General features: G+C 43.1%; 1 protein-coding gene across 4 annotated transcripts; it reads left to right on the top strand.

The window, feature by feature from the left end:
• Positions 1 to 362: 362 nt before the first annotated feature.
• Positions 363 to 15,139, top strand: TMEM128 (transmembrane protein 128). Of its 4 annotated transcripts, XM_082461611.1 has the most exons (5): positions 364 to 505; positions 2,492 to 2,633; positions 5,798 to 5,956; positions 8,035 to 8,143; positions 9,416 to 10,067. In XM_082461611.1, the coding sequence occupies exons 1-4, from the start codon at positions 409 to 411 to the stop codon at positions 8,132 to 8,134; spliced, it is 498 nt and encodes a 165-aa protein (XP_082317737.1). In that variant the 5' UTR covers positions 364 to 408; the 3' UTR covers positions 8,135 to 8,143; positions 9,416 to 10,067. The 4 variants fall into 4 exon arrangements, with proteins under 4 accessions (XP_082317738.1, XP_082317740.1, XP_082317737.1 ...); XM_082461612.1 differs by lacking the exon at positions 8,035 to 8,143 and having other exon boundaries at positions 363 to 505; XM_082461613.1 differs by lacking the exon at positions 5,798 to 5,956.
• Positions 15,140 to 16,372: the final 1,233 nt, after the last annotated feature.

The following is a 16,372-nucleotide window of genomic DNA, read 5'->3' as shown; positions in this document are numbered from 1 at the left end:
GAGGAGGAAAGAAGCTGGGGGCTGAGATGCTTTGGGCATACAGGAGCCACGGGGTTCAGGACGCAGAGCATAAATGCAACGAAGTGCCCCCGTAGGGCCCCACACACCCGCCCGCGCGCATTCGCCGGCATCGGTAAGCTTGATCCTTCTGGGCTTCCGTAGTTCGGAACAAAACTGGATATCTTTAGGTGGGGAAGGATAAATATTTTGAAATTAAAATCATGTTTGCGGATTTGAGCACTGAGATAGCAAAGCCAAACCCTCCGTACGTTCTCTCGAACTAAAACCGCGAAGACAACACAGTCTCTCCCCTTCACAAAAGGAAATCCCTCCCTCCGCCGGCGAACCGATGCCGGAAGTTCCGGTGGGCTTGACGTCACTTCCGCCCAGTTTCTGGGAGGTGCTAAGATGGACGCTCTACAGGCTCGGGAGCGACTCCGGCGGAGATACCTGTTCCCGCGGGACGTGGAGGTTCAGCTGGACCGCGAGGGCTACGCCGGGCCGGGTGAGGCACCCCCCGCCTTGGCGCGCTCCGAGTCGCGCCGAGGTTCCCGGAGGCGAGGCGCCAGACACGGCCGGCCCCGCGGGCCTCCCGCAGCCCTACCCAGTCAGGAGGGACCGGGTTTCGTTTTTTCAGGGCTTACCAAGTAGTTTTGCAAGTCGGGTATTTACTATCGTAAAAGACCCTTAGAGATCAGGTAGCCCTGCGCATCTTGGTCTTCAGGATTCCTAGGAGAGCTGGTTTAACACCTGTTTGGCAATATCCATTAAAATAAAAAATATCCACAGATTGTATTTCTAAGAACCTAACAGAGGAGCGTACTCGTAGCAGTACACAAGGGCGTGTGTGCAAAGTCTTTCATCTCAGCTTTGCTTGTAATAGCGAACGACTGGAAACATCTAATTGTCTGTCAGCAGGGAGCTGGTTAAATACACTTGGCTGTTTATACATGACACAGCAGGCAGACTTTTACGTACCAATGTGGATGCTTTTCAAAGGGAGGCGCAGAACAACGTATGGTATGCCACCATTTGTGTTCAAACCAGATAACATGCTGTGTGTGTTTACCTGTAGATGCATAGAATATGCAAGAATTCAGTAGACGTTATTACTGGTAGCTGCTTTGGGGCTGGGGAACTGGGGTTAAGGATAAAGAGAGAGGTTTCACCTTAGATCTTTTTGTCCTGTATGTTGTAAATCTTGTGTATTTATTATTTTTAAAAAGTAAACGCAGAAAACATCATGCGCAGGCATGCTGGTTTCTAAATTTTGAGGGTGTCTCGCAGAATTTGTATTATGAATAAGCTTCCCAGGAATTCTGATGGTCAGCTAAAAGCTCGGGAACCTTGGCTACATACTAGTGGTTCTCACATGAACTGAGAGAGAGGGCATGTCAGTCACATGGGGAACTTGTTAGACCCCATTTGACCCATTCTTTCAGATTGGGTCCCGAATGGAAGGAATTTGACTTGTCCATCACCTGTCTAAGACAGTACCATGTTGGGACTGGACCTCCAGTGTGCCCTTTCCACTTTTGAGCTGCCCCAAAAGGTTGTGTTTGTTTAAAAAATTAAAATATGTAGTTTAAGTAGTGTTTTTGGAAAATCAAGTCCATTTTGTGTTCTAATGTTTGCCACTTGCATTTTTCTTAATTAACAGGACTAATCACTTTCCTAGACTATATATGAAGCATAGCATTAAAATTCCTATACTACCAGATGACATTATTCTTTCCAAAAGACTATATAAATAAATTTGGTTGCAAAACTCATTTAGCGGGGGGCTTCCCTGGTGGCGCAGTGGTTGGGAGTCTGCCTGCCGGTGCGGGGGACACGGGTTCGAGCCCTGGTCTGGGAGGATCCCACATGCCACGGAGCAACTGGGCCCGTGAGCCACAATTACTGAGCCTGCGCGTCTGGAGCTTGTGCTCCGCAGCAAGAGAGGCCGCGATGGTGAGAGGCCCGCGCACCGCGATGAAGAGTGGTCCCTACTTGCCGCAGCTGGAGAGGGCCCTCGCGCAGGGGCGAAGACTCAACACAGTCATAAATAAATAGATAGAAAAAAAAAGAACGTGAATTTCTTTAAAAAAAAAAAAAAAAAAAAAACATTTAGCGGCAAAAAAGTTGACTATATTGGACAGGTTTTATGGCAGGCTCCTATTAATTATTTCTAAAAATATAAACCGATTTTGGTGGTTTTACAGAAGAAATTGGTACTGTAATGGGAGAGAATGTGGTTCTTAGAAAGCTCTAGGAAATTATTTTATTTGACTTAAAATAGGTGTAATTTAAAAAAAGGAAAAAAAGGGGGAATTCCCTGGCAGTCCAGTAGTTAGGACTCCGCGCTTTCACTGCCGAGGGAGCAGGTTCAGCCCCCGGTTGGGGAACTAAGATCCTGTAAGCGGCACGGCGTGGCCAAAAAAAAAAAAGGTATAATTTTTTCTGTGAAGTTAATGGTTACTTCATAAGTTGAACTCTCCGTTATTTGCAGAAACCTCTACACCTGTTGAGAAAAAGGAGAAACCTCTTCCAAGACTTAATATCCATTCTGGATTCTGGATTTTGGCATCCATTGCTGTGACTTATTATGTTGATTTCTTTCAAGCCGTTAAAGAAAACTTTCACACCAATAGGTAAGAAAACATTATTGCTTCGTAAGTTAAACACGTGTGTTTTATTTTTCACGTTTTGTGAGCCGAATTCTTCAAACGCTTAGTAGGCACCTGCTTTCTGCCGGGCATGGTGTTGGAGGTGCTGGTGACGCAGAGTTGAAAAAGAGAGTGTGTATTCTGGGCACATACCACAGAGTGGGTGAGGCTGGAAATTATTTCATTGGGCTTTTTCAGCACAGGTGTTTTCTGGATGAGGACGGTAGTGAATCTAAGAAGGACCTAATCCATTTGTAAACCATGCAGAGAGAATGACTGAAGGTCTTTAAGAAGATCAAGTACACGAGCACTGGGAGGAGGGAATGAGAATTGTGTGGTGGGTGGGAATTGGGTCTCAGAGCTCGTTTTCAGAGAATAGTGACAGCCAACAAGGTAACTACATGTACAGGCTGTGATTGAATTAGAGTTGCGGTCACTGGTGGGAGGAGTCAGGAGCTTTGAGGCAGAATGTCAAATAGTCCGTCGTTCATGAGGATTGAAATCTCTGTAGTATAATCCTGGAGTTGACATGGAGGGGAAGGTTGTTCATCACACTCCTGAGTCCTCACTGAACATTGGAGAGTGTTCTGGAGGCCCCTAGGTAACAGAAAAAGAGGGAGAGGTGTTGGTGAGCATTGGGGCTGGCATCGAGAGGGGTGGTTTGCTTAAAGTGCAAGTGTAATTGTTGGGAAGTACTAGCGGGGCTAGAAAGGTGCAGACGGGACTGTTTGATCCGGTGATATCGTTGGGGATTGGGGGACACACAGTCTCTCCCGCAGAGGCCCTCAGGAAGAGCAGTGACTGCTGGAGGGGTGCCTGAGGAGAGTAAGGGAGCAGGTGGTCCGGGGAAAGCAGGTGGGGGACGGTGGGGGGGGATGTTATGTAAACTATGGGAGGGAGAGAGCTTGTTCCCGTTCCTTACTTCCACAAGCAGGAGCTTTCCCTAAACACTGCCATCTTCTGGCCCTTCCCCTCACTGGCTCCTTCCCTGGGAGGTGCTAGACCTCCTGATAGGGTTTGAGATGAAGAACCAGACATGTAGCTCAGCACCTTCTTCCTCTTGGGAGCCAGCTGCCCATGGGAAGCACAGATTCTGGGCTGTTTTTCTGCACCACTGTTTTATGGGGTGACCCTGACATGAGAAGGTCTCTAGGTTTTCACTGTGACTTGAAACCCAGTGGGTAAGTCTGTCTGTTTCTGGGTCTCAGTGTGAGGAAGAACGTTGTCACCATTCACCAAAGCTGTCTTCTTTTTGTAGCTCCATCAGTAAAAAAGCTGACAGTTGGTCTTTATCAGTCTGGTTCCTTTGTGTCTCTCACTTGGTCTAGAACTTGGGCTGGGAAAAGAAGGGATGGTTGTTTCAGGCACCATCAGTAGCACCTGCTGCTTCGTTCATGAAATATCTCATGAGAGCCTGAGATGTATCCAGTTATGGTGACAGTGATGAACAAGGCACATTTCTCACCCTCCACCAGCTCATTTTAGGCTGTGATAGATGAGTAAGTCATGTGGTGCGTACTGTTTGCGTGTACGAGTGTATGTGCGGGATGCCGTGGGTGCACCTAGAAGGGGCACCCAGTCCAGCCCAACCTCAGGAGGTAGGCCTTTTTGAGGTTTCAGGAGAGATGAGAGGATTTTTCCATTTGTGTCCTATGTATCCTTGTATATGAGTATTCTTAGTAGTTAAAGGAGATGGTGAGGTAAGGAATAGCTCACTACACTGTAAGGTGTTTGGGGGCGCCCACAGGAGTAGTGGCACCCAGTAGCCCACCGGTGGTGTGTGACAGAGCCTGGACTCAGCCTCTGGACCAGGACTGGGGGGCATGAAAAGAAAGTGGGAGTCATAGGCCTGTCCTCAAAGAAGTGTCAGCTTAGAGGAAACGAGACAGAAACGCATGGTCGAAGGCTGAGGATTTTGAGTAGAGTAGTGTTGCATTCTTGCTGAGGCCTCGCTAAGCAGCGGGGAGTTGGGGCGGCTGTGGCGGGAGAGTGCTGCCCACAGACAGTACGTGCAGGCTGCCTTCTGCTTTCTCGAAAAGGGTTCATTCCTCTGATTTTCCAAATCTGGCCTCCTCCCATGACCAGCAGGGGCTGGAAGGAAGGGGCTGATGAGCTTTTTCTCACACACACTGAGCCAGGTCTTGTGTGGAGTTGGAAGGAGCAAAAAGCCATTGTCCCTTGGGGGAGGACTGGAGGTATTCTAGGAACGGGAGGGTGTCATTTAGAAATCTTTTACGAGAGGCAGTATGAATTAACTCCTTCCAAATTGATTTTCAGTATTTCAAGAAACCCTGCTGAACTTGGAGGAGTTGATGGTATCTGTTGAAATCTTTATTACTCTCACACTCAAAACTTCAGAAACAACCAGAAAGCCGCTAGCTTTCCTGTATGTTTAAAGAAAACGTCATTTTTTGTCGGTTAGTTTATGAAAGTGTGTGTGTGCGTGTGTGTGTTTAAAGTCTTACTTTTTCATCCTTTCATGTATCTCACTCTCATCCTTACCTACCCATCTCCTATTAGATCTAGACTTTCTGCAAGCTGGGATTGAGTAACTGTGGGTCCCTCTGCCCCTTCCCCAGTTGATATTCTTCTTAGAAATAGATATTTAGTCTATTAATGAAAACTTTTAAGATATCTGATTTGTTAAGTGCTGTCAATTAGCACTTTTTTTTTTTAAACCACTTTATTTTTGTGTACATATTTGCTTAACAATCACTGAATTTCTAGTCAGCTTCAGGTATCTGAAGAGCCTTTATAAGTAGTTTATATTGTCTAGACCCAAGGTATGCTGCACACAGTCTGTAGCAAAATTGCAAATAACATCTTTCTAAAGATAGGCATAGAAATTCTGATTCAGTAAGTTAAGATGCTTCCTTTCTCTAGTAGCAGGGCTGAGTCATACCTGGCTGGTAGGCCCTGTGTTATGGGACAGGACTCAAAATTCAAATCACCTGTATTCAAGGGTAAACTTACAAAACCTTTGTCAGATACATGCACTGTCAAAAGTGGGGTCACTGCCATTGATATGGTAAGCCAGCAACGATATGAGCCTATGTCACATTTAAGATGTGTCAAAAAAGATTATTTACTATTAGGCTGCAGAGGATGTAAAAGAGGATAATAGAAGGGTATTATTTTTGTCTCTACAGTTGGTTTCTGTTTGGTGGTGCCTTGTTGCTTGTTAGCTTATCGATTGCATTTTACTGCATAGTCTATCTGGAATGGTATTGTGGAATTGAAGATTATGATGTCAAGTATCCAACGCTGATACCTATTACAACTGCTACTTTTATTGTAGCAGGAATTTGGTAAGTTACCTTTGGAATGAAAATTTTTTTGATCAGGTAATGATGTACATGGTACAAAATTCAAGAGGGGAAAAAAAAAGGGAATAATGGGAAAACAGTCTCCTTGATTCCCTTTTCAGTAGTATCTTTCTTTACTTATATATTTAGTTATTTAAAATACAAATGGTGACATGCTATATATGTATATTGCATTTTGCTTTTTAAATCATTTTCATTGTGAAGTATAATACAGACAGAAAAGTGGAAGAATCTAAGATGTACAGCTGAATTATCATGCAGTGAGCCTTGGTGTAAACCCTAACGAGGTCAAGAGAAAGATCTGTTCTGGCCCCCTCTAACCCCTTCCATGCCCCCTCTGACCCCTTCCATGCCCCCTCCCAGTCACTCTACCTTCATTCCTGCCCGCAGGTAAACACTGTCCCCACCTTCATGGTAATTGCTTTCTTTTGCATCTCTTATAGAAATGGGTTCATATAGTATGTATTCTTTTACATTTGACTGTTTACATGCAACATTATGTATGATTCATCTATATTGTGCGTAACAGGTGCTCGTTTTCATTGCTGTTCAGCGTTCCGTCTTATAACCAAGTCCCAGTTTATCTGTTCTGCTGTTGATAGCATTTGGATTGTTTCCAGTTTGGGGTTATTATGAGTGATGCTCTTACGAACATTCTTGTGTATGTCTTGTGTGCCTGTGTGTGTTTCTGTTGGATGTATATGTACATGCATACATATATACATATCTCTAGAAGGGAAATCGTTGGCTCATCGGGTATGCATACCTCCAACTCTAGTAAATAGTGCCAAACTGTTTTCCAGAGTGATCTTTTTTTTTTTTTTTTTAAATTGAGTTTGGAATTCTTCCATACCAGTACATATAGATGTGTCTCATTCTTTTTAACAGTTACATCATTATCACTGCATGGACATATCATGATTTATTTAACCAGCTCCCTGTTTTTTTTATTCTTTTGCTGTTATAAATAATGCCACAATTAACATCATTTTTCATAAGCTAAGAGGTTCTCAATGAAAAGTTTTTTTAATGTTTTTAAAAGTATTTTATAACTTGCTCATTAAAGAAAAATCTGTAAATTACAGAAAAACACAAAGGAAGTAAATCCCATGATCCTGCCAACCAGAGAGAAAACTACACTGAATATTGTGTATGGCCTTTTAGGTTTTTTTCCTCCCTTTATATTAATTGCATTTTAATTTGGGGAAAACCACACACCTTTGTACATATTCAGTTTAAATGTATTTTTTCTATTATATATTTTCTGTAGTTGAAGTTTATGGGTGTTTGACATATGTTACATTGTGATGCGGTTTTTTATTAACCCTTCGGTGACGAGTGTAGATAGTTGTCTTATTTTACAATTTCTTATAAGGCTAATGTCACCCCCAGAAATGTTATTGTATTTTTAAGAACAGTAGGATTATAGCTATTTAAATTTCTACTTCTCAAAATATTATGTTAGTCATTAACTATCTAAAACACTTATTTAATTGACTATAATTTTCCTTTATTAACTTCTGCTCTTAAAAATTCAGTTCATAAAAATCATTGCACTTAGAAAGTGTATTATTCTTACCTTGGTGACAGGAATAGTGTTTTTCTCAATGGAAAGTTTAATAGCAGCTTATAAATGATTACTTTTTCATTCTGTTTCTAACAGAAAAATACTTTAACCGTCCTTTTTTTTTTTTTTTTACCATTATAGTTTGGTAGTGTGTGAGATCGTAAAAGCAGGCTGTAGTCATTTTATTTCGTGTTCCTTTACAGATACTAATGTTAAGAGACTGAAGTCTCTGTTAAGCCAGGCCAGCTCTCGTTAGAGGAGCTTTAGTGATTCCAGTTCTGAGTACTTTGTGAAGAAATTGTGATATTTCCAATATTGGCTAAATCACATATCTGAGAAACATGATTTATATATAGAAAGTTACTGGCTGAATGAACTTTCCCAAACCGGGTAAAAGTGAGCCCTTTAAATCTAGATTCTACAGTAGAATATAGTTGTATAGAGTATAGCTATAGTTGTGAACTGTGTGGCTATTTTGTCCTTTTCTTTTCAGCTTCAATGTTGCTTTATGGCATGTGTGGTCATTTTTCACTCCACTGCTGTTGTTTACCCAGTTTATGGGGGTTGTAATGTTGATCTCACTCCTTGGATGATTTCTAAAGGTAAGATTTCTGGAATGGTATTTCCAATAATGAATGCATTTGAAAAAGTCTTTCATGATAATTTTCAGTGGACATAGCAATAGCAGACTAGTAAATTATTTCAGTCATGTTTACACGAGAGCTGTTCATCCATTGAACTCTGAGGTAGAAGGGACTGTGATCCCTTCCCATTTGCATAATTTAGTTCTAAGGGACTACTTTTTAGAGAAGGCAGCCTGACCTTCCTAGATCTCATGAAGAGAGTATTTGCACCTTCCAATATGGATAACTTCACACATTGATCCATTTTCTATTGCAGTAGACTTCCATCTACTTCTATACAGATGACTATTGGCTAGATCGTTCTTAGTTAATGGGAATATGGGAAGAATGGGCAATTTTACCCAGTTGAGAAGAAAAGTCTGTTTTCTAACTGTCCTGGCTGCCTCATAAAAATCTGATGGATGGCACATCAGCCTTTTCCTTCCATGTTATTTATAGAATTTCTGCTTCCCCAGAGACCACTGTGTCCCTGGGCCTGCTGCCTTCACAATGGGGTCTGTTTGCTAATTGTCAGATAACTCATTTATTGAATAAGTATGTGTTCAGAGTACTCACTGCACATGCTTAGGGACATGGTGAAAAAGACAGACGGTCCCTCTCTTCATGTTGCTTATGTTAGAACTTGGAGAAAATCTACTCCATATGTCAGATTACTTACTTGTAAACTTGAAAACTGAGACCCAGAGGAGTAAACTTGAAAACTAAGACCCAGAGAAGTAAACTTGGGAAACTGAGGCCTAGAGAAGAAAAAGTTAATGCACTCAATTATTGGGGTGCAAAAGAAAACTGACATTTCAGCTCGCAGACAGCATGTTCTCCCTTTGGAGTTTTAAAGGAAAGTCCCTATAACCAGGTAAAGAAGAAATGGATGTCCTCTCATTGTTGCTAGTCTGAAAATAGCTGCTAGCACACACATGCTGATGTGCAGAGGCCCCTCCACACGTTGTGCTGTGTCTAGGACCGTTTGGACTCTCACAGTATGTCCTCTGTCCCTGTTGACCTGTTGCCACAAGAACATTCCCTCATCTGACCCTGTCGCCTTTGAATTTCTGGCTGTTCAGTATTGAGTTTTTCCACGTGTTCAGGAGCTTTTGACTTATTGCCGACATCAACTAATATCAATTGCTAACAGAGAGCCAGAGAGTGTTGTAGGCAGGGAGATTGAACTGTGCTTTTCAATATTAAATCCAACAGCCTGAGATAGAATGTCTCGCTTGGGTTTTCTTTCAGGTGTAAGGGCCTGTCAGTTTAAAGTGAATGATTAACATCCTGCTAGCTGAAAGCACCGCAGACATAATGGAAAAGCTACAGTGTGTTTTGCATCTATGAAGTGAATGGTTTCCTTGGAAGAATTGTAACTTTATAGCTCTGTAGTTGAAATCAGAATAAATTATATTTCATTTGCATATTCCTAAACTCATTATCGAATTTTTCAGATTCAAAGTAGAAATATTCTATTCAAGACAGAAATAACTAATTTGCAGTGTTAATCTGTTTGGATCATTGGAGAAACTGCTGGTGTAAAAATTTAAATGAATTTTCATTAGAGATGCATAATGTACTCCGGATAGTGTAGAGATGTTGTTCACTCTTCCATTTAAGGGGGGGCAGTTCAGTGTATGAGATGACTGGCTGTGTATAAGGAATGATAGTGTCATGTGCCTTTAACCCAACTTCAGCAATTCCTATATAATACCATTTTTATAATAGTTTTGTTAGGAGGAGGACCAGTTGAAAGGATTTTGTGTTTTCCCATCACTTAAGATTTTATCACTGTGTAAATTACTGGGTTTTTAGCACTTGTTTAACATACGAACTTTTAATCATCTTAAGTACGTGTAATTTTTTTCTTAATATTTAAATAAAGTATTTCTATAACTTTCTTGTGGGTTTTGTTAATACAGACTTTGGAATTGTTTCTGTCTTCAGCTATTAGCACTTTCACTATAGAAATAAGGCTTCTTTTTAGAGAAGGCTACTCTGCTTTTCAAAGACCAATGGAAGACAGTATTTGCACTTTCAAATGCAAATATGTTTACATTAAACCTAAACATCATAAGCATTGTGACATTTTAAGTACCTTATGTTGGTTTCTGCACTCCCCACCCCCAAGGGGCTTCAGGTGACGATATGTTTCAGTCAGCACTTGTGTCTGGCTCGGATCACACCCTGCAGTAGTAGTTAATCTTGACCTTGAGTAGCAGTTAATCTTTCTCCAGCTGTGAGGCAGGAACAATATCTGTGTTGTTGGGTTGCGGGTGATAAGAATAATGTTTATGAAACACCTACTACAGTGCCTGGCACACAGTAGGTGCTCACTCAATAAATGGTAATGGAGAGGGAATGAAAGACAAAGTAGATCAAAGAGCAGGAATGGGAAGAGGCAGGCATGATCGGTAAACAGAATCAAGCCCAGTTTGTGTACATATGCATGTGAGGGTGTGTGGAGAGAGTCATTTAAAGTAAGGAGCAAAGTCTGGCCAAGGTCAGAATCAGGTGGCCAAGTCAGTCAGTGACGTGAGGGTCCAGTGCAAGGCTGAAGTTGCAAACCCAGGAAGTAGGATTAGAGCACTGATTCAGACCCTCCGGAGGGAACTTGTGGGGAGCCAAGGGACGTACCCCTGTGACAACTCCCACAAAGTCTTTGGGCAGATTCTGCAAGAAATCCTTCCTTCCCTCCCTCCCTTCCTTCCATTTTTCTTTTCTTGAAAAGTAGTTTTACTGTTGATACTTGGATAGAAACCTAAGGCTGGGATTTTCTGTGTAATACAGTCATTAGAATCCAGTTAGCCAAGTGCTGATACTGTGGTATAGCTAGGGTGGTAAGGAGATGATTCTGTTACAAAGAGACATCTGAATAAATTTGTTTAAACAGGATCATGCCTGGTCCCTGTGCCCATTAAATAAGTGCTGTGCAGACTATTTGTGGGTCTTTTCCTATTGTTATAATTATTATTATTTTTTAAAAAAATTTATTTATTTATTTTTGGCTGTGTTGGGTCTTCGTTTCTGTGCGAGGGCTTTCTCCAGTTGCGGTGAGCGGGGGCCACTCTTCATCGCGGTGCGCGGGCCTCTCACCGTCGCGGCCTCTCTTGTTGCGGAGCGCAGGCTCCAGACGCGCAGGCTCAGTAATTGTGGCTCACGGGCCCAGTTGCTCCGCGGCATGTGGGATCTTCCCAGACCAGGGCTCGAACCCGTGTCCCCTGCATTGGCAGGCAGATTCTCAACCATTGCGCCGCCAGGGAAGCCCTTGTTATAATTATTAAATAAAAACTGTGTCAAGCAGTGTTGTTGCTGCTTCTAAACAAGCCTGTGGGAGGAGCATCCAGTCAGAATAGTAATGAATAACGGAATTAACAGTTGTGAATGTGTATCGTGAAGGTCAGGGATATGGTAGAAGCAAGTGTGTGCTCTTAAAAATGTCCCTGACTGACAATCCCAAGTGTCAAGACCGAGTCTTCCACCCGGGTTGCACACTGGTTGCCTCAGGCCTGCTGCTCAGAGGTTCCCATTGCAGCTGGTGACAAGGCTGTCTTGGGAAGAGTCCTCCAGGTGATTCTAACGTGCAGCCTCGTTCCAGAACTCTCCTGTGCCAATCACTTTGGGCAGAGACGTCTCTGCAGAAGCTAGAATGTTCGAATTGTCAGGGAACACAGAGATAGCAGAATCGAACTTAGCTCCCTAGGGTAAAAACCAGATTAAGGCTCCCTCCAAATCTGTGTCTGGGACCTAGCTTGGGAGGCGATGGTCTATCTAGGAGACTTAATAGCATTTAACATGCTGGCTGTCTCAGGGTTCTTTGGTTTTATACAACAACAACAAGAAAAGGTCTCTGGCTATGCTTAAGCAAAAGAGAAATACATTGGAAAGGAATCGAGGGAAAAGCTAAGAGCCAAATCTTTATAAGTAGAATCATTTGGGGAGGTGGGGCGGGGTGGTCCTAGGTAATAGGGGTTATTAGATGCCCTCTTCTGTGGCCACAGTTAGGATAACTGCCCTTCACTTAAAAATATTTTAAAGACTTTGATTCAGCTCAGTGTTTCTTGAGGTGGGAAAGAGCTTGGTAGATTTTAAGAAATGTTTACATAGAATTCATAAAAATAAATAACAATCAGGAATATTTCGCATACACTAAGGACTAATTTGAAAGAAGCCAAATTGCAGGCTCCGGTCAAGGGAAGATTGGGAGTTGAACAGAAGAGTGAATTATTCCTAAAAAGGCCACAAAGATCTCTTCTAAGTCTCTCAGATTCAATTCTGAAGTTGAGGAATGGGATTTTCCCAATTCGGCAGAAATGTAATGTGTAGCTATTTTATGTCTAAAGCAATGTGAGCACCTAGCTTTTAGTAGAGCTGTAGCTTTGGCAAACCTTATTATACCTCACTTTGGGTATATTCATGATGCCTTGAGATGCCTCATTCCTATCCACGTACAAATGTGTTGTGCTATTTACCATCTTCAAACAAACACCCAAGATAGGGCTCCCTCACGCTTCTCCAGTTATTAACCACTTTTTGGGTCCCCTTTACAGCAAAATTCCACCGAAGAATTCTCTAGGCTCATGATATCCAATTGTATTCCTCATTAAAAAAAATTGTATTATGACGTATGGACCCAAAAGTGTGTGTGTAATGTTCCTTTATGTATAAAAATAGAGTCCAAAAGGATGTCAGGAACTTGGCCCCTCCCCAGCCCACACTCAGGAGTAGGAGTGGACCCTGGAGTTCATTCAGCTCACTGCTTCCCTTGCTCCCGCACGCCCAGCCCTCAGCCTGATCCCCACTCTCTCTCAGGACCAGCAGGACTCCTCGTAATCCCTCCACCCCTGTCATGGTGCCACCACAAAACCTGGGATTCCTTCTCCTACCCTGGGCTGACTTCCACGTGCATCTGTCTGTATGTTCCGGTTATCACCTATCACTGCATAACAAACCACGCCAAAACTAAGTGCCTTAGGACAACCACCACCCTTTATTTTGCTCAGGGATCTGAAATTTGACCAGGAATTGATAGGAACAGCTTGTTATGCATGGGGTGACTCAACTGGGACTGGACGGTCCACTTCCAAGGTGGTTCCCTCGTGGTTGGCGAGATGGTGCTGGCCGCCAATTTCACTCCGCCTGGACCTCTTCATGGGCCGCTTGGGTTTCCTCATGGCATAGTAGCTGGGATTCAAGGTTGAGCTTTTACGTTAGTTTTCTGTTGCTGCTGTAACAGATTGCCACCAATAGCACTAAAAATGACAGAAATTGATTATCTCACGGTTCCTTGGTTAGAAGTCTAATATGGGTCTTGGCAGGGCTACATCCCTTTCTGGAGGCTCTTAGGGGAGAGTCCACGTCCTTGTTCTTTCAGGCCGTTGGCAGAATTCAGTCCCTTGCAGCTGAAGGCCTGAGATCCCCATTTCCCAGCTGGCTGGCAGTTGAGGGCCGTTCTCAGCCACGTGCATTTCTTGCTTGTGTAGCCTTCTTCCTCCATCTTCAAAGCCTAGGACAGTGGGTCAACACATCCCTCTTATACTTTGAAATGCTCCTGCCTCTTCTTCCATTGCCACATTGCTCTGACCCACTCTTCTGCTGCCTTCTTCACTCCTAAGGGTCCGTGTGAATACATTGGGCCCACCCACCTGGGTCACCCAACATTATCTCCGTGTTTTAAAATCCTTACTTCATTTCAGTGTTCCTTTTGCCAGGTAACACAACATATTTATAGGTTCCAGGGAGTAGGGTGTGGACGTCTTTGGGGCCATTACTCCACCTACCACAGTGTTCCTAGAGACAGGAAATGGAAGCTACTGCTTAAAGCGTGGGCTCAGAAGCTGAGAGTGTCACTTCCATCCTATGCTACTGGTCAAGCAGTCACAGATCCCCTATTTAAGGGGAGGGGACATGGCTTTGCCCCATCCTCAAGGAGGAGTACCAAAAAATTTGGAGGTCGTGTTTTAAAATTGCCATAGTCTAGCAGCCACTGTGGAGAGCAGTAGGGAATTTCCTTAAAAAACTAAAAAAAAGTTGCCATATGAACCAGCAGTCCCACTCCTGGGCATATATCCTGAGAAAACTTGAATTCTAAAAGATACATGCACCCCAGTGCTCATAGCAGCACTATTCACGACAGCCAAGTCATGGAAGCAACCTAAATGTCCATCAACAGATGAATGGATGAAGAAGATGTGTATAAATACAATGGAATACTACTCAGCCATAAAAAAGAATGAGATAATGCTGTTTGCAGGAACATGGATGGACCTAGAGATTATCATACTAAGTGAAGTAAGTCAGACAGAAAAAGACAAATATCAATGTCATATGATATCACTTATGTGTGGAATCTAAAATATGATACAAATGAACTTATTTACAAAACAGAAACAGACACAGACATAGAAAACAAACATACGGTTACCAAAGGGGAATGGGGATGGGGGAGGAATAAATTAGGAGTTTGGGATTAACAGGTACACACTACTATATGTAAAATAGATAAACAACAAAGTCCTACTGTATAGCACAAGGAACTATATTCAATATCTTGTATAAACCATAATGGAAAAGAATATGAAAAAGAATTTTATATATATATATGAGATTCACTTTGCTGTACAACAGAAACTAACACATTGTAAGTCAACTATATTTCAATAAAAAAAAAAAAAGAAAACTGAAAATTGCCACAGTCTAATCTCTGTTCATAAATTCTCTAGATTCCTTCCACATGCAAAAGTCATTTATCCTCAGGAATCACTGAAGTTTCATCCCATTACAGCATCAGGTTCAGGCTTGAGCTCCCGGATCTCATCGTCTAAATCAATAAAAGGCGCCTCATCAGGTGCAAGGTCCTCTCAATCTGCACACCTTTAAAGGTAAGTTACCTGCCAATTACACACCAAACACACAGGGGTGAGATAGACAGAGGGTGCTCGCAATAACATTCCCGTTCAAAGAGGGGTAACAAGGCACGTGGCCTCTGTTCCCTAAAAATTCTGAACGCCAGCTGGGCGTATGTCTCCCTCTCTTGATTAGGGACCAGTGCTGCTTCCTAGGACTGTGCAGAGCTTTAGGCTCTACCCTCTGGGCTCTATTCTGCCCTCTGTGTCATCCTTTTTTTAGTGGAAGCCGGTGGTTCTTCCACTAGAACAAGTCTCAGAGAGTGAGAAGTAGAAGAGCTGCTGCTGCTGCTGCTTTTTTTAAAAAAATATTTTGTTTATTTATTTATTTATTTATTTATTTATGGCTGTGTCGGGTCTTAGTTGTGGCACGAGGGATCTTCCGTTGCAGCACGCGGGCTCTTTGTTGAGGCGCATGGGCTCTCTAGTTGTAGCGCCCGGGCTCAGTAGTTGCGGTGTGTGGGCTTAGTTGCCCCATGACGTGTGGGATCTTAGTTCCCCGACCGGGGATCGAACCTGCATCCCCTGCATTAGAAGGCAGATTCTTAACCAGTGGACCACCAGGGAAGTCCCAGAAGAGCTTCTTGGTAGCATTTAAAGAAATCTTTACCTCCTGGAGCTGGAGGGTAGACATAGCTAGGGATCAGCACAGAACTGAATTGTGAGAGTGGCAGAGTAGCAGAGAAGGCTGAATTCTCAGTCTAGGAAAATATCATCCACCAGAGTCAGAGCCCTGATAGGGAAGGAGCAGGAATTTGAGAATTGGGAAGGGGATAACTGGTGAAATGCACTTGAGAACCTTGCACTCCTAGATTCCTCAGAACCTTCTGGACCTACAGAAGGGCCACCTCTCCCTTACTGGGTGATAGAGCCACTCCTTGCTTGAAGACCATGCTGAGGCCCCAGAGGCGGTAGGAACCTTACAAAGCAATGCTTGGTCGCCTCCAGAATTGTCCCCATGTCCCTCCTGGCCACCCATCCATTATTCTGGATCAAATGCTTGCATAGCCTTACTGGGGATGTGCTGGCCTGCTAAGTAGAGAGAGGGATCATATGGCAAAGGTGCTTCAGGACCTGAATGACATATACTGACAAATACTTCAGGAGCCTGTGCCTGGGAGTAAATCATGGTGGTGCTTTATTAAAAGCAGACTATAACATTGGTTAAGGGAGAGTTTGTCAGTGTGGTTGCTCCCTTTTGAAACAGGATTTAACACCCTGGCAAGGGCTTGAAGAGGTGGTTCTAATCCACTGCTGTTATGGTTCTTGGAGACTTGGAAAAAGTCATGGCCCACATTAA

This window comes from Balaenoptera physalus, assembly GCF_965194825.1.
Source record: "Balaenoptera physalus genome assembly, chromosome: 5".
NCBI classification, from domain to species: Eukaryota; Metazoa; Chordata; class Mammalia; order Artiodactyla; family Balaenopteridae; genus Balaenoptera; species Balaenoptera physalus.
This window is presented reverse-complemented; position numbering and strand designations above follow the sequence as displayed.